The sequence below is a fragment of the Pteropus alecto genome, unplaced genomic scaffold, assembly GCF_000325575.1.
Source record: "Pteropus alecto unplaced genomic scaffold, ASM32557v1 scaffold40, whole genome shotgun sequence".
In the NCBI taxonomy this organism is placed as follows: Eukaryota; Metazoa; Chordata; class Mammalia; order Chiroptera; family Pteropodidae; genus Pteropus; species Pteropus alecto.
Window position 1 is genome coordinate 2,807,553 of NW_006431919.1, and position 18,324 is coordinate 2,825,876.

At 44.9% G+C, this 18,324-nt stretch overlaps 2 protein-coding genes across 3 annotated transcripts in view; one reads left to right on the forward strand and one right to left on the reverse strand.

Moving 5' to 3' along the window:
* Positions 1-18,324, forward strand: part of SLC36A1 (solute carrier family 36 member 1) — a 245,499-nt gene that overhangs the window by 61,523 nt on the left and 165,652 nt on the right. The gene's annotated exons all lie outside the window — the stretch shown is intronic.
* The window catches only part of FAT2 (FAT atypical cadherin 2), a 52,389-nt gene that overhangs the window by 9,060 nt on the left and 25,005 nt on the right, over positions 1-18,324 (reverse strand). Inside the window, exons 11-19 of the mRNA XM_006906428.1 lie at positions 18,135-18,288; positions 15,950-16,183; positions 14,313-14,696; positions 11,726-11,940; positions 10,607-10,744; positions 9,846-9,989; positions 9,342-9,539; positions 5,232-6,042; positions 2,245-2,390 (exon numbers count right to left, since the gene is read on the reverse strand). Of these exons, the coding sequence (XP_006906490.1) occupies positions 2,245-2,390; positions 5,232-6,042; positions 9,342-9,539; positions 9,846-9,989; positions 10,607-10,744; positions 11,726-11,940; positions 14,313-14,696; positions 15,950-16,183; positions 18,135-18,288 (2,424 nt within the window). The remainder of the gene's footprint in view (positions 1-2,244; positions 2,391-5,231; positions 6,043-9,341; positions 9,540-9,845; positions 9,990-10,606; positions 10,745-11,725; positions 11,941-14,312; positions 14,697-15,949; positions 16,184-18,134; positions 18,289-18,324) is intronic.

An 18,324-nucleotide genomic window follows, 5' to 3' on the forward strand; every position in this document is an offset into this window, starting at 1 on the left:
ATTGTACTATCTTCCTCAGTCCATTCACTCTCCCAGATAACTATTTTTACAATTTCTCTCTCTTCAGACCCCTATTGCTTCCCTCTCCTTCCTCAATCTCAGCAATCAGATGGGAACTTGCAGGCACACTCACGGTCATCTTGGTGAAAGGCAATCTCTCCACTCAGGTACTAGGTCCCACACCCCTTACTTCCTCAAGGACAAGGTTCCACTGACTCCTTTCTCTTTCCTACATCTTTGTTCATTCTCTGCTGGATCATCCCAACAATTGTCATACAAACATTATTGTTCTAATCTTTTTTTAAGTTGATTTGAACCCACTTTTCTTACCAAATATCACTTTTTTTTCTTTGTTCCCCTTTGCAGCAGAATTCCACCCCTGCCCACCACAACACTGACACCACTGGTGTCAGGGTATTCAGTTACCTCTGTGTTGCCAAATCTAATGATTAATATCACTTCTCATCTTATTTGACCTCTCAGCAGCATGTCGCCCAGTTGATCACTTACTCTTTCCATCTCGAGTCATGTTCTTCACTTGCCTTTCCAGATACAGTTCTCTCTTGGCTTTCCTTCACCATCATTGATTGTTCCTTTTAAGTTGGATCCTCCTCTTTCCCCGACATCTCAGTGTTAGAGTGTCTCAAGGAGGAATGCATGGTCTACTGTCTTTTAAATCTACACTCCTTGGTGTTCTTCATCTCTAGCCTAGACCTTTCTTACAAACACTAGACTTGTTTATCCAGCAGCACTTGGAGAACTAATGGGTATTTCAAACTTACATGTCCAAAACTGAACTTCTAATCTTCCTTCCAAACCTGTTCTATCCATATCCTTCTCCAGGTCTGTTGGTGGCAACTCCATCCTTTCTAGTTGCTCAGGCTGAAATCTTACTCCTTGCTTTCTCTCCCAGCCCTCATGCAATTCATCAGGAAATTTTGTTGGCTTTACCATCAAAATCTGTCCAGAATCTGACCTCTTCTTCCAAGTTCCACTGTCATTACCCTTATCTAAACCACTGATATCTCTCACTTGAATTATTGCTTTTTGGCTGGGTCTCTCTACTTCTATCTTTGTTCCTCTAAGGTCTGTTCTTAACACATTAGCCATGAGGACCCTTTTGCATATATTAAATCTTATTAAATCTTTACTTGGAACCTTCGAATGTCATCTATATTGCTCAGAATAAAAGCCAAAGTCCTTAAATGGCCTATGAGACCTTTATTAGATGGATATATGCCTTAGTCCCATTATATCTCTGACCTCAACTCTTACTACTACTGTCTCCCTTGCTCACTTCACTCATGCCATATAGATGTCTGAGCTGTTCCTTAAACATGCTAAGTGATCTTCTACCAATTAGTATCCTTCTACCTAGAATGCTATTCCCTTAGATGTCTACATAGCTAACTCCTCATCCTTTCAAATTATTGTTCAATCATCACCTCAGTGAAACCTTCCCTGATTACCTTATTTAAAATTCCAACTCCCCACACTCCTGATTCCCCTTAACTTTTTAAATTTTCTTTTAACCCAAAGCACTTATCATGTTCGGACAAACTATAACTTTCTGATTTATTATGTTTATTGTCAATCTACCCCTGTAGCATGAAAGCTCACGGAGGGATTTTTGTCTTATTCACTTATGAGACTCAAGCATCCAGAACAGTGCCTGTCACATAGTAAAAATTTGTTGAATGAATCAAATTCTAACTAGCTGCCGAAGTCTGTTTCTTTTTGTTAAGCTGGGAGATTGGCATGTGTGCTAGAGGTGTTAAAATCAGGAAGGTAAACTGAGACTACCCAGAAGGCATAATCAAGACTGGAAGACCCTTAGAAAGGAAATTCATTTTTCTTCTATGCAATTCCATGTAGCTTAATGCAGAGTTTGTCACCTTGAGCACTCCTATGGTAGCCTGCCTCCCCCTCTTTGGAAGCAAAAGTAATAAAAGCACCAGGGGTAGGTGGCTTTACCCATTTCTTTCTATCTTTAGAGATTCTCTCTTATCCCACAGAATAGACTAACCTCTATTGTTGTACTTGGACATATGTCTTTAAATAGAATGGCTTTGGCCATCATGACTGGACAGTCTTGTATTCTGACCTGGTAGTCACACCGAGCATCCCTGAAAACCATGCAAAGATCTCTTTGTACAAATTGGCCTTCCTGACCATGCTTACGCTGCTCCCACCTCCCTAACCTGGTGCACTCACATGAAATCTCTCAGGTGGGCAGTGCCTTACCTTCAGGGAGATACAGACTGTCCCATTGCTGAACAGGAGGATGGCCTGTGACTGGAGTGTTTTCAGATGGAAATGGATGTGCCATTTCTGAGCCTCTGGGAGACTGTACCTCCCGAAGCTCTGACCGCTGAACCTTGTGGCAGTACCTGTGAAAGCAACCAGAGGTGTCACCTCCACGTGAAGTGGTTCCCACAGAGCCCTCAAGCTAACTTTGTCTCATTGCCAACCCTTGGGTGGCAAGCAGAGTCATTGCTCATTTTATAGATGAAGAAATGAGGCAGGGGGGTCCTACTTGTCCAGGGTCCTACAGCTAGACAGATCATCACCCTACACACCTTCCTTTGGCCCCAGGGACCCTTGTCTTGGGTCCCAGCCAGGGTCAGGAAATATGAGCTCAAACCATTAAAATAGCAGGATTCGAGCCAGAAACGTAACCAGTTAAATGTGTCGAAATCAAAATTTCTATCCTACATAGTTTCCATGTTATTTCTGACATCACTTGGGGAAGAAGGAGGTAGAATTGGAGAGGATTTTGTGCATATGTGTGATTTCAGGAACACTACAAGTGTTTTTTGCCTCAAGAAAGCTCCTTCATTGTTAGGAGTGTAAGCACTTGAGTAAAAAGCTGCTGAGAGGCCAAGCGGCAGTCCATGATAAAAAGAAGGGGCAGTGATAGATCATGTGGCTAAAACTTCGGTAGAGCCCTGCCTTCTAACCCCTGCAGAGCTGCTAATGTACAGATGCATAAGGAGGTGGAGACTTATTTGAACATGGAACCCTCTTCTGTGGACCACCTATTCACAGTAGTGGAAATAGCGTTCTGTGGAACCCACTTTGGGAAATGCTATGTTATATTAAGCATTGCCCTCCCCAGATTTTTAAATTTTCACTCTCTCCAGAAGTGAGTTCAGCTGTTAAATTTCTGTGAATAAGCTTATAGTTGCCAGAGGGAGGGATCAGTGGTACAGGCCCCAGAGACCTAGGGGAGAGGAATTGTTGAAGAGAGGGAACAAGGCCAAAAGGAAGAGAAAAAATAACCAGAAAGCCTGAGGCACGTGGGATTCTAAAATCCTAAGAGGCCGTCATGCCATAGGTCTAATACTTTCTGATGCTGGCGATTCCATTGTAGTAGCTCGTTATTGGATGGGATATTTAAGGTGATCTAGATTGGAATTCCCAAACCTAGCTGAATATCAAGATCATGTAGAGAATCTTAAAATACAAAATGTGAGGCTCTACCCTCAGCTAGTATGACTCAGTAATTCTGCTGGCACATGGGATCTGTAATTTCAAGCTCTCCTCATGATGGCTGTAGTGACTGAAAGAGAGCCCAAGAGAGGTTTCTCAGGTGCTAGTCATGTTCTGATTCTTGATCTAGGTTCTGGGTACACCAGAGTTTTTAGTTTGTGAAAACTTAAGCTATACACTTATGATAGATGGATATCTCTGCGTGTCATATTTCACTAAAATGTTTTTTAAAAAAACAAAACCAAACTTTTTTTCGAAGTGATTCTGGTGATTGGTGAGCCAGCCAGTCCATCTAGTGTTTCTCCAAGTGCAGCCCTCAGACCACCTGCTTCAGAATTGCCTGAGGTGCTGGTTAAAAATGCCAACCAACTCCAGGTCTCACCCAAGGCAATGACACTCAGGAGCAGATCTTCTTAAGAACACATTCTCCTGGTGATTTTGCACAATCTTGAATTTTAGAAACTGCTACCCAACGCCAGGTGGTGGAGAGAGAACCTTCAGCTATCACAGCTGTGCCTGCAGCCAACTCCAGGGCAAGAGACACGAGAAGGAAAACCCCACCCCGACAAGAATAGCTCACCCAGCCTAAATCCTGGGTCTCCCCTGCTTCCCCTAGCCCCCCAGAAAGTGCACAAATCTGAGAATCTCTCTAATGCGAACCCGGTAGACCCTTAAAGGGTAGGCCATGCCAGGCAGGGGGCGATGGTGAGCTGGGGGTGAGGCCATTCTCTTTTTGCCCACGCTCATGAGCTGGTCCAGTGCATTGGTCTTAATGCCAGGGGTGCTGGGGTGAATCCTATCAGAAAACTGAGCTCCCGAAGAGCTTGGCGAAGTCTTTAGAGTGGGGTGCACACGTATTTGAATAATCAGCCCTTCATTGGAGTCCGTACAGTTTTAGGCACAATACATTATAACCCCCATACCTCAGTTTCAACTGTAGATGGAGCTATGACCCTGCTTCGTAGAGTTGTGGTGAAAATGAGTTTAGGTAACATACGCAGAGCCTGGCACATAGCAGAGTCCTTATAGCAGCAACTGCTACCATATAAATGACAGCCACCAATGATGGGGTGCTTAGGGCAGCCATGGGTTAAGTGCTTTTATATCCATTAAGTGATTTACTCCCCAAACCAACTCAAGGAAGCAGATAATAATATTTTCATTATTTTATGGGTGAGAAACTAAGCCCAGAGGATTTTAATAACCCACCCGTGGTTACAGCTAGTAAGTAGTAGAGCTGGGGTTTAAACCTGAGCTGTCTAGTCTAAACCTTAAAGTTATAACCATTAGGTTATAGTAAAAATAGTGGAGTGTTAATACTAATTGTTTATTAACCACTTTCTATATCAGGCACTTTCCTAAGCAAGCACTTGATATTTAATACTCATTTAATCCCTACAACAGTCCAAAGGCACAGAGAGGTTAAATAATTTTCCTAAGGTCATGTGACTAGCAAGTGGTAGAGCTGAGATTTGAACCCAGGCAGCTCTTAGCCATGATGCTAAACTGCCTGTTGTATTCTTCCCATTATTTTCAAAATTCCAAAAAGTAGCAGGAATAGAGTGCTATCCTGTGACTAGATTTTGCAAGGCCACACCTGCCCCATGGTGGTCCCTGGCCATTAGCCCTGTTAAAACGTCCCTCTGACTACCCCACAGAGCCTCCCTGGAGCTCCATCCCCACAGTCTGGCTGGCCACGCCTTCAGTGCGGATTGTCCTAGGGAAGGCCCGTTGCTCACCATTGCAGGAGCAGTTCCTCTCCAGGCGGTGCCGCGGCGTTAGGATGCTGAGCCTGGCTGTGCTGTAGGTGGGTCCGACCCTGGGGCCCAAGTGCACTGTTTCTTGGCAGATTTGACCCTGGCAGCTTGGCCCCTGGCAAGGCACCACAGGCATGGCTGACCTCATCTGAATTCCCACCGAGTGCTCCATCTCCTTGGCTGAGTGAGTGATGATGGTTGCCAGCTCCTGCAGCTTGCGGAAGGTCCCAGAATGCCCCTCAAAGACCAGGAGCACGTCCACCCCAGTCATGGCCTCTGCAGGCTGAAGGCTGGCCAGGTGGATGTTGGCTCGTTTGATGTCCAGCTTGTTGCTGAGGAACCTCTGCAAGTTCCTCCAGTGGTCACTCACCAGCTCCTCTGGGGTGAGCTGGTGGAAGCCCATCCACATGCTCTGCTGCAGAGCCTCCTGCCCCACGTGCCACACATGGACGTGGACCCCAGCAGTGGTTGTGAAGGTCCCATCACTGACTGTGACGTTGAACATGTACCGGCCACGAGGCAGGCCCTGGACAGTGATAATCTTGCCATCAGAAGCGCCCACTGAGAAGAGCCTGCCCAGCGTCTCCTCTCCTGCCAAGCTGTAGGTTAGCGAGTCCTGCGGGTCTCGGTCTGTAGCATGGATTTTGCCCACCATGCCACCCTGGAACTCCTCTTCCCCGATGGTGATGAAGATCTCCAGTGGGAGGGCGGACGGCGGGTAGTGGCTCTGCTCTGTGACATGGACTCTGACCGACGTGGAAGATGAGAGGGGAGGGATGCCGCTGTCTGACACCTGTGGGCACGATAAGCACTGCATTACCATGGGGATGAGCTGTCTGCGGCCCAGATGAGGCTGGGTCTCCTCGGGGAGCCACAGCTTACTGCTTGAGGGCAGGCTCAACATGTTGCCACATTCAAAAGAGAAAATAGTAACTCCAAAAGCACTCAAGGTTTTGAGGAGGGTGGTACATTTCGTACCACATGGTAAAACTTAACTCCATTTCCTCATTTCACACCTCTGAGCCTTTCCCTAAATCCCTCCAGCCACACGATCGGGCCTCCTTCCTCTGGAACTTCTCTCATTCTCTCTTTTCTTAAGTGAGTCATCGAATGTCTCATCAATTTCAGTGTGTGTCCTACATGATACCTGTCAATCTTCGGGACTTCCTTTTACCCTGTGATTGGGCTCATGGTGGGGTGGGAATGTCTTCTTCAGCTCAGCCAACAAATATTTATTGACTGCCTTCTACAGCCAGGCCCTCTACTATGATCAGGAGAAAAGAGACAATACGTACGTTGCTAAATAAACCAGAGAATGTCAGACTTGGATAAAGTGCTGTGGAGGAAATAATGAGAATGATGTGACAGAAAGATCTGAAGAGTGACAGACCTAACTTAGATCAGGTGGGAAGGGAGCCTCTGAGGAGCTAACCCATGAGCTGAGTCCTGAGGGATGAGAAGAGGTGAGGACGAGAGGTGACTAACAAGGAACAGCCTTTGGGTGGCAAAGAATGTGGTGTGCTCAACAAAACAGGAAGGGGACACTGTTTTCTGGAGGAGTGGGCAGAGTAAAGGACCAGAGGTGAGGGAGAGGGAAGCAGGGACCCCATCACTGATGGGCTAAGGAGCAGAAGGTTGCATTTTATGTCAGAGCCACAAAAAGCCATTGAAGGTTTTGAGCAAAGCAGTGACGTGACCTCATTTAAGCAGGGAGAAGAATGTAAATAAAAAATTTGTTTTTCTTTCACGTTTTACCAAGCTGTCCCTGCAACTTTCTGCCAAGACTTAGCAAAGACAAAGCTTTTCTTTTTCTCTTTAGTGATGTTGTCGCTTCCTCAGCTGTCAACAAAAGTCTCCACAATTTTCCTGACAGTAATATCTTGTTCACGTGTATCCCAACGCTTTGGGTGGGTGAGCAAGTTGTAAAATTACACCTACTACTGGGAATTGTGCATAACCCTAGTGAAATATCAATAGCAACAACAATAATTAATACTACTACTAAGTATAATATATAACTAACATGACTGAGTACTAACTGTGTACTTTAAATGCATGATCGTAGTTTGTCCTTCTTATGAGTTAGGTACCATAAGTCCCCCATTTTACAAAAGATATAACTGAGGCTCCAAGTGGTTATGTAACTTGCCCAAGGTCATTCAGCAGAATCTGAACTCCTACCTGTGTCCAGAGCCTGTTTCTTTGCTGTCTTACACTACCTCCTAGTGAACAGAAATGGAAATGCAGGATAAATGAAAGAAATGGTAATGATGGCAATAGTTACTGATTGTCCGGGCCAGGATACAGAGGTCAGGAAGCTGTTTTCTCTCATCTCACCCTAGGCAATCACATCCATGCCTTTGGCTTTGAGGACCCTCTACATTAATCCACACTTGTCCCTCAGTCTGCAAACTCTCACTCCCAACTACCTAGTACACACCTCCACTTAGATATCTCATGGACACCAGAAAGGTAACATGTGCAAAACAGAGCCTTCCTTTTACCCCATAGACCTGTCCTTCTCCCAACCCCACAGACTTTCCGGTCTCATAAATAGTTCAACCACCCAGTCTTCACTGGAGCCAGGAACCTGGGAATCATCCCTGATTCTCTTTTCTCTCTCTCACCATATCCAACCCATCACCAACTTGTGTTTATTTCCACGTAAAAGTGGTCCCAAATCTATCCACTTCTTGCATCATTACCATCACCTGAAGGTCTCAGCACAACTATTCCCAGTTTAGATGACTTCTCATTGTTATCCCTCAGCAACTCTTGCCCCATTCATTCATGCTCTCTAGACCTTCAAAAAGGATCCCCCTGAAACACAGGAAGGGTCATATCCCTTCAACCACTTCTCATTGCACTTGGATTAGAATCTAAAAGTATTACCAGTCTTATAATTAGGATGACTATACTTGGTTTCCCCAAGACAGTCTTGATTTTCATCTGGGAGGATCAGTTATCACCAATTAACTATTTTTAGTTCCTCTCTCACTCTCAAGAATATCACAGTTTGGACCTCAAATAAGATGGTCACCCAAGCTATGAAGCCTCCATGATCTGCCCAGCTCATCTCTTCAGCGTTATTCTCATCATTGCTCACTATGCTCTGACCATGTTGGCCACATCTCAGGTCACTTCAAGCTCTTTCTCAACTCTGGACTTTGGCTCATCTTGTTCTTCTGGCCTGTGACACTCTCCTACCCATTTTTCTCATGGCTGGCTCCTCAGATCTCAGTTCAAAATACCCCCTCTCCATGAAGACTGCCACCTCTGAATATGTATATCTCCTCTCTTTATCTGTTTATTGTTTATCTCTGTAATTAGAATCGAAAGCCCATGAGGACAAGAACCATCCCCTTCTATCCCTCTGCTATATTGCTAGAAGCTAGCATAGGGCTTAGCGTATGACAGATGCTCAACAATTTGTTGAAAAGCTGAATGAATGAATGACTAACTGGATGACTGAATAGATGAATACATCATCCTGAGCCCAGAGAAGTTCACAGAATAGCAGGCTTCACTAGATTTGAGATTTAGGAAAAGGATTTGGGGGGAATGAAAGGAGAAACGTTTGACCACCATCTTGGCCACTTTCATTGGGCAATTCTCATACAACCTGTAACAGTACCACTGTAATCCCCTGCACACACACACACACACACACACACACACACACACACACGTTCTCTCATTTGACCCCACACCAATTCTCTAGGGTAGTTCTTTAACAAGGCCTGAGGTTCATGGAGCTATTCTGACCAGCTTGAGGAGTTAGAGCCAGGGAGAAGAATTAAGAGCAGGGCAGGAATGAAGAGTTTGGGTTCTGGGGTCAGAGTGCTTGGGTTTGAAGCAACCCACCTCTGCCAGTCATACAATGTGCCTCAGTTATCACATCAGTAAAATGAGGGTGTTAACTGTATCTGCCCTAAAGCATGTTGTGAGGATTTAATGCAGTGATGCCTGTTTATCACTTAGCCCAGTGCCTGGCACATAGTAAGAGCTCTAATAATAGATGCACTAGTAGTGCTTTTGCCCACACATATACTGTCCCCATGGTCACCACCAGTGGTCCAACTCAGTTCTCACCTCAATCTGAAGTTGATACCATTCCTGGACTCTCTTGCTCAGGCTCACGGTGGTCACCAGCCATCCATCTGGGGTCACACGGAAGGCAGAACCATCGTTCCCTTTGGTGATTTGAAATGCATAAGGAGGGCCATTCTCTGGGGAGTCTGGGTCATTCAGGATCAGCTGCAGGACTTTGCTGCCAATGGGGGAGTTCTCCTGAGACCAAGAGTGACAGGAAATCAAAGAGCAAAATGAGTCCCAGTTCTTCCCATCACATCTTTTTGGACTCCCTTCTCTGGGATGAGTCCTTAGCACTCTGGCTGCTCCCAGGACAAGCCTTCACCTTGAGCTATCATTCATTCATTCTGTCTGCCTGTGAGTTAGTTATTGCCTTTGTCAGTTTAGTTGAGTGCAAGGTCACAGCCACTGTTCAGGTGGACTAATACCAGTGGTGAGCACCCTCCACTAGGAAGGAAATGAAAGAAAGGTGGGTTCATGATGCCTTTGGAAGCTCAAGCGTACCTGGACAGAGGTGCTGTAGTTGAGCTGGAAGAATCTCGGTGGGTTATCATTGACGTCAACCACTTGGATAGCGATGTCTATGTCTTCATGCAGTGGGGGCCGCCCACTATCTGTGGCTCGGAGCCTCAGAGAATAGCTAGAAGTCTATAGCAAGATGCCCAGTGGAGAGTTAGCAACAAGACTCATCAATTCTGTACCCTAGCTCATCACTAATGTTTTCAGAAAAATAAGATGGAGACACTCTCCTATGCCCACCCTCATTGCCCAACCATAGCATTTTAGGGCCCAGGTTCTGGAGTCAAACAGAAATAGATTTGATTTCCAGTTCAGCCATTTACTAACTGCGAGACCATGGGAAAGTGACTAAACTTTTGTGAGGGTGATATCAGGACCTACCTCCTAGGATTATTTTAAGGACCAAATGGCACAATGTATGTTAAGGACTTAGCAAAGCACTTAGCAAAGTTCCTGGCACAGAGCAGGTGCTCAATAAATAACTTGTTATGATGATCTAATGTTCCCTAGTCAGTAGTGAGAAGCTGGCCTGAGCTCCTTTAGGGAAGGTTAAGGATTACTCACCCTCTCTCCTGCCTTTGGCCTCATAGGACACAGAGGTCCCACAGAGAAGACAAGCAGGAGACACTAAAAGCAGGTCTGGAAATGTCAGCATAGAATGTTGACCTCGATTTATCCTCTGGGCCTTCAGTGGGGCTCTATTCTGCTCTGATGAGCTCAGATTGGGCTCCACCCACATCACTCACCTGTTCCCAATCCAGGGCCTTGGCCACCTGTAGCTCTCCCTTCTTGGGGTGGATGTCAAAGTGTCCAAGCTGGTTCCCTCCTACCAGACTGTAGGTGATGGCACTATTTAGGGGCCCATCTTCATCAGTAGCTGACACCTGCAGTAGAAGTGGGTGATGATTGTGAATGGAGGAGCAAGCAGGACCAGAAAGGAATCTTGGCCTCTGGGAGTGTAGGAGGCACAGATACGTCCCTGCCACAATGATTGTGGAGTCATTCTTGCCAAAGGGATCTCCTAATTCACATCCTAGTATGGACTTTAATATGTCATGGTTCATTCATTTATCCATTCATTAATTCATTTATTCATTGACTCGTACCGACAAAGTGCTAGGTCCTCTGCTGGGAGGTGAGGAATGTGGCAAAATGAATATGCCCACAGGAAACTTAGTGTCTAATTTTATGGATAATTCTAATCTGGGGGCAAAGTATGATCAGCTTTATGAGAGCATAGGAAATGCAGTGATAAATTCCAGCTGGGGAGATTAAAAAGGATTCATGAAGCCTTGAAAGATAAGGAGGACTTCTGGGAGTGGAGTCCCTGTCCCAGGCAGAGGAAACAATATGAACTCAGAAGTGTGAAAGTACAGAGGACGTCTGGGGAAAGGCACATCTTCCTTTGTGGTTGGAGCTTTGGGAGCCTGTAGGGAGTGGAAGGGGATAAGACTGGAAGGCAGAGTGAAGATGGGCATACAGAGTTTCCCTCCATGCAATTGGGAGCAGTTACATGTTTCAATGCAAAGAGGTGTTATTTGGTGTCTCCTCCTTCCCTCCCCTCCCACACTGACACTCCATGTCATGCATTGTGACCAGGCTCTTCCCAGGCTCTGGAGCCTCTAGCAGTCCTCTGGGGCCTCTCCCATGCCCCATTCTGTCAGTACTTGATCTAGATCTTATCAAACATGTCCCTGATACATTTTGTCATGAGGATAGTTTGGCCAAGTGGCTACAAGTCAGAGTCAAGTCTATACTGTATTTATTGAAAAACTAATCAGTGCTCATAGATGACTAGGGGAAGAAGAGATAAGAATCCACCCCAGAGTCCATGCCCTCCAAAGGACAAAATTGCAGATCCTTACTGTGAGCACAACATCACCCACGAAGGCATTCTCCAAGACCCTCACGCTGTACAGATCCTTGGGGAATCTGGGCCGGTGTTCGTTGATGTCAGTGATGTTGACCACAATTGTGGTCATGTCACTGAGGGAGGAAGAGCCTTTCCGGCTGCACTCAATGGACAGGAAGTACTTGGGGCTTGTCTCAAAGTCCAGGCTCCTGTTGACGTACAAGACCCCTAAAGAAACAAGAAGTAATGGGAGCATTGAGGCAGTTGGGGCCAGAAAGGCAGAGGGCTGAGGGATCTTGAGACAAAACCCAGGAGAGGCCGCTCAATAGGGTTGGGAGAGACAGATCTCCTCCATCATCTCCTCCATCATCTTTTCTTTCATCTCCCTCTTTATTTACCCTTATCCATTACCTTTCTCTCCCCCTCCATCTCCTTTCATTTCCCTAATTATTCTCAACATCAGTATTTCCCTCATTTATTTCTGTAATTTATTAAAATCTCATTTAATTCTATAATATTAAATCTATCTCATGTAGCTCTATAATAACTATATGGAGCAGGAAAAAGTGATTCCCATTTTGTAGGTGAGTCATCTGATGCTCCCAATAGCTAAGTGACCTGCCCAAGCTCATTCAGCTAGTGAAAGACAGATGTTAGATTATAAAGAGGCTTATAATACTCAAAGTTGTTCAACAAATTGTTAGAAGGTAGATTTATTATTCTTAAAACTGGAAAAGAAAATACCAAAAGTTTTTCCTGCCGTTCCTGGATAACCAACTAGTTAATGGTAGGAAACTCTTCTTTATAAAAGAATTCCACAATGGAATATTACTCAGCCATAAGAAGAGATGAAATACTGCCATTTGCAACAACATGGATGAACCTTGAAATAATCATACTAAGCAAAATAAGCCATATAGAAAAGTTGAAAATCACATGATATCACTTATATGTGGGATATAAACCTAAAAGCAACAAATGAACAGGACAAACAGAGACTCATGAACATGGACAATAGACTAGTGGTTACCAGAAGGTGGGTGGAGGGGGGAGGAAAAATAAATAAAATTGACTACTATTAAAAAAAAGAAATTAAAAAAAGTCTTTAAAAGAATTCCAGTTAATAAATGAATGAGGAATGATAGGATTAGGAAATCACTGTTTTGCAGCTCCAAATGAAATAATATACCTATAAAATAATCACTAAAGTCTGCTAAAACCATTAGAAGAAGAACTGATGAAGAACTTCATACTGGATAAATCAGGCTGACAACTCCTAGCCCACTGACGATCTTAACCTCAGAAAAAGAACCAGTCATCCTCCCAACATAGTGCGAAGGAGAGCCCAGCATTGTCTACAAACATTGTTGCCAAAAATTGAGCTTGAACTTGCAGGTTTCTGATCCAAATGTCATTTCTAGGACTTCTAGGGGCTAGAGGGAAATGTTACATGACATCATAAAGATGCAGCTAGCCAATCCAAAATATAAAAAATTCTTTCTGACACATGACCCAAGTTTTTCATTAAATAAATGGCAGGGGGGAATAAACATGAGAGATTAAAAGAGACTTAAGATGTTGCACATAAACCAAATGCAATATGTGAATATTTGGGGGATGTTGACAAACCAATTTCAAAAGGACATTTATAAAATAATCTGAAAAATTATCTGGCTAGGTATTAGACAATATTAAGGGATTATTATCTTTTAGGTGTGATAATGGTATTTGGTTATGTTTGTAAAAGGATTCCTTATCATTTAGAAATACACACTGAAGTATTTATAAACAAAATGATATGATGTCTAGGATTTGCTTTAAAATAACTCAGCAATGGGGGGGATGTGAGACATGACAGGTAAAGATGAAACCACTCTGGTCTGTGTTGATAATTCCTGATGCTGGGTGATAGGAACGGGTAGTTTCTATTGTTCTATTTTTTAATATGTTTAAAGTCTACATAATACGAACTTAAAAAGAATATTGCTCAACCATAAGGCGGCTACTTTAGAAGGTAGAGAGCATGGGGATGTGGGGATGAGTCCGCATAGGGCATGGCCTGACCTGGGGAGTTTCTGGGGCCTTTCCACGAGGTTCTGTGAGTCTCACTAGACCCTTCTGTTACTAGGAGGAAAGATGAGAGATGGTTTCCTAGCTCTCTCTCTCTCTTCATTAAAATAAGGGGAAATTCGGGAGTGCCAGGGTATTTGGTGGGGCACTAGGAGGGAAGCAGGCAGCCTTGTCCTGGGCTGCTGATGCCCTACATTCTAGTAAGTGCTTCTACCCCTGCAGCCAAGAAGGGTGGGTGGCCTCAGCCTCCTGGGGCTGGGGCTGAGCTGAGACTTGAAGCCATAAACTGTGGCAGGAGAATGGGTTGCCGTGGGTTGTTGAGGGTGTGGGGGAATGAGGGTGATTCCACACACGCTGTCCCCAGGGTGCAGAAGGGTACTGGGAGAGATGCAGAGTGAAGAAAGGGCCAAAGGAGGTTGGCCACGGGGGGCTTCATGGGGCAAAAATGCTGTGTGTGTGAGGAATCCAAATTCCCACAAGACCCCGCATGCGCATGTGCCCAGGGGCTGTCTCAGGGCTGGCTCTCTCACCTGTGCGGGCATCCAGGCGGAACCTTCGTTGCTCATTCCCACTGACCATGCGGTAGCCAGTCTTCTCGGTACCCGGGCGAGTGAGGGTGGCCAGCTGCAGCACCTCTGTACCAAGCGGGGTGTCCTCTGGCACCTGCACACTGTGCTCAGTGTTCAGAAACACAGGGAGGTAGTCTTCGAGGCCCACTACGGAGACCGTGACGGTGCCCAGCGTGGACAGCGGGGTCGGCGTGCCCAGGTCAGAGGCACGGACAGTGAGCAGCAGTGCTGCCTGTGGCCTGACCCGCAGCGGCTTCTCCAGCCGAATCACGCCTGTGGTGGCCTCTATGGAAAAGAGGCCTTCCGCAGAGTCAGTCAGAGAGTAAACCACTTGAGCATTGGCGCCTGTGGGGAAGACCGAGGTCGTTCGAAGGGTTAATGGTAAACTGGTGCAAGGTCAAGGGATGTGTCCTAGAAAGGAGGTGGGATTGAAAACATGAAATTGAAGCCACTAGGGTTCCTCCACCCCAGGAAGGAAGGTTGGGGCTGGAGCAGATAGTCACCACCTCCCGGTCTTGGAAGGGCTGTCATGGGCCAAAGTCTAGGAGATCTGTGTGGCTGTCGAAGGCAGGATCTGGACTGATGGTTGTCAGCTCCAAACAGAGAGCAGTTGATAATTACCTGAGGTACCATGAAAGGAAGGGCTGCCTAGGAAGTAGGGAGCTTCCTGTCCCTAGAGGTGAGTAAGCTCTGGCTTACTGAGCATTTACAGGGCCTTGTAGCCATTAGATGCATTTGTGCTGACTATTTGTCCTCCCTAGAACCCCTGCGACCCTCCAATATCTCTCACCTCTTCACTGACAAGCTAAAACTCACTTCCTCTAGGAAGTCTTAAATTTACTTTGCTGGTATCAGAGCAGGGTATTTTGATCTCACTTTTATCATCATTGTAATCATTGTTATATCCTACATTGATCTAGCCATTTTGACCTGAGGGCATTTTTTACCCTACCTCAATTATAAAATTTGACTCAAGAAAATTGGACACACACACATATACAGACATATGTACATGTCATATATGTGTGTGTATGTGTGTATATAAACTACAATAAAACACTTAATGATGGCAGAAGATATAATTGGTACAATATAGAACAAATACCCCTGGATGAATCAAATTTGCTTTGTAAATTAACCCTAATTAGAATTAACCCTAATGAAAATGATATCATTAAAGTTAAAATGTAAAATATTGAAAATGATTCCACTTCATTGTATAGAAAATTGATCAAGGAATTTAAAAGGCTTACTGGAGTACATGCCCAAAATTCCTTTCTTGTGGCAAATTAATCAGTTGAATATTTCTGATTGTTGTATTTCAGATTAAATGTTTGTATTCAAAATGTCCTTGGGATTAAAAGACAAGACAGGTTTGAAAGGGCTCTAGGTATAAGCAGCAATGAGAAACAATGAGGCTGAAGTGCCCTGTCTCGGCCTCAAAAGAGTGCCAAAATCTTTTGTCACATTGCACGTCGGTATGGAGTTTGTGGACAAACATTTTTTACTCTTAAGTGTCCACAGACTTACCAGTCCCAGAGCCAAACCTTTGCCCAAGGTGACCCTGTGAGCAAATGGCTTCCAATCCTTATTCTCACCTTGATCAGGATCCCGGGCCAATACCACCGCCACAGGGGTCTTCACCGTTGTGTTGTCGAAGACAGCCACAGCACAGTGACTGGGGAAGAACCGGGGGGCGTTGTCATTCACATCCTCCACGTGGAGGGTCACATCTGCCTGGCAAGATTGGCCCCCTCCATCCGTTGCCTTGGCAACAAGGCTGTAGATATCCTTCCTCTCTCGGTCTAGGGCTGTGAGTGTAGTCAGCTCCCCTGGCCAGAGAAATGACAACAAGTGAGCTTTTGCTGGGCGATGGGATCCCAGCACATGCCTTCTAGATATCTGTGAGAGACAAAGCCAACCTCACAGAGTTTTGTCCCAGAGAAAAGAAGTCAGTCCTGCGTATGTATGGTTAGGGAAGAAGCTCAGCCTCTATCCCCTGCACCTGCTCACTTCCCTAATTCTCGCAAACTCATTCCAGCACCACATCATCAATCTGAGATCCACGCCAACAAAGTACAAAGAGGCACAACATTTTCAAAGAACATTTAGGCAATTTCTAACAACACATAAAATGTATTTATCCTTTGGCCCACAATTCTAGGAATACATCCTATAGAATAATCAACCCAACAGATATTCTCTGCATAATTGTTTATAACAGCATCATATTGAAAACATCCCCTGTTTTTCAAAAAAGGACTGGTTAAATATATTATGATTTAGCCATACAATAAAATACTCTGCAACCAAGAAGGAATTATAATAGAGCTTTATTTACTGCCTTGCTAATTTATCTAAGATATTGCTATGTGAAAAAAAGCAGTCACAAAATATTCTATGTAGAGATTTTGGAGCTGTGTGGAAAATAAGTCAGATAGAACATATACCAAGAGTGCTTATCTTTGGGGGAGGGGCTGCTTATTGTTCAGACTTTCCAATTTCTGCATAATTTGCACCTACATTGTTTGAATTTTTGCACAATGAGCATGTATCATTTCCATATTCAGAGAAACCACCCATTTTTTAAGGCCCCACTGTTACCCTGCAGCTGAACAAACAGCAGCAGAGAGTGATCAGGTGACCCACCTGGGATGACTCAGCATGCCCACACTGGGGTCAGGAAGGACAATGTTATCTCCTGTCTATCTAGTCAGCTTCCTGGGACACTACTCTCACCTGCCACCTCCCTGCTCAGGAATCTCCAAGGCTACTGGTTCTGAGCCAAGTGTTGGTAGCTGGCCCTCCGTGCCCAGGGCCTTCTGTGCTGTCCATCCCTACGTCCTCCCCTACAGCATCAGAATAGGGATCCCATCTCTGTGAGCTGTTCTTCCAAAGGAAGCAGACCGACCCACCCACCAGACTCTCACAGCCCAACCTCTCCCAGGTATTCGTGGTCTGTCCTGCAGGGCTGTCTGCTTCCTGCTCTCTGCTTTGTCCCTTAACTGTTGAAAATGACAATGGCAACCACATCTATCGAACTCTTATTATGTGCCAGACCTGGGCTAGGCTTCTGCAAGCTTTATCTCTGATCCTTATAACAATCCTATGAAGTTTTACCCCCAGTCTGCAGAATATGCATCTTGAGATTTTATCTTTGACCTTGATGCTCACCTGCCTAAATTTGTCAGAGGCTCTAAACGTGGGATTTGGCTCCTCCATCCTGAGGGTCTCATCCTTTGCCCTCTCTCCTTCTATTCTGTGCATCAGTTTTTGGCCTTGCATCAGGTCCTGATGTGCACACTCTTTTCCAAAACAAGGTCCTTGTATAAATTCTCCTGCCTAGAATGTTTATTCCTACTACTTATTACTCCTTTATCTACTCTGGCTAACTCTTATATGTCCTCAAGCCTCACATAAAATGTCTTTCTTCAGAGAGGTTTTACTTAATCCCACTCCTATGCCTAAATCAAGTTCTCTCATCAAAACTCCTCATAAACTTCTGCATTTTTTCTTAACTCAGTACATTTAAACCACTGATTCAATGACTGCCTTTCCTACTAGATTATAAAGGCCAATCTTGTCTTATTAGCCTATTGATTATGTCCCCAGCATCTAGTGCAATGCTTAGCACATAGTGCCAATATATGTTTGTGGAGTGGATGGATGGATGGATGGATAAGTGAATTCTTGTTTCTTCCCCCAAGGAACCTACCATAGTACTGGGCACTTGTTATTCAGTAAATAAGTTCTTGGCTCAATCCTGCAGCTCAGGAAACCCACCTGTATGTGGATCTAGTTTAAATTCATCTGCTCCAGGGCCGTGCAGGGAATACGTGATCTGAGCATTGGTATCAGAGTCCAGATCTGTTGCAGAAACTTTCAAAATGAAGTGTCCTGGAGCTATATCTTCACTGACTTTGCCAGTATAGAGAAGCTGAAGATGGAAGACAAAGAAGAGGGAAATTGAGGG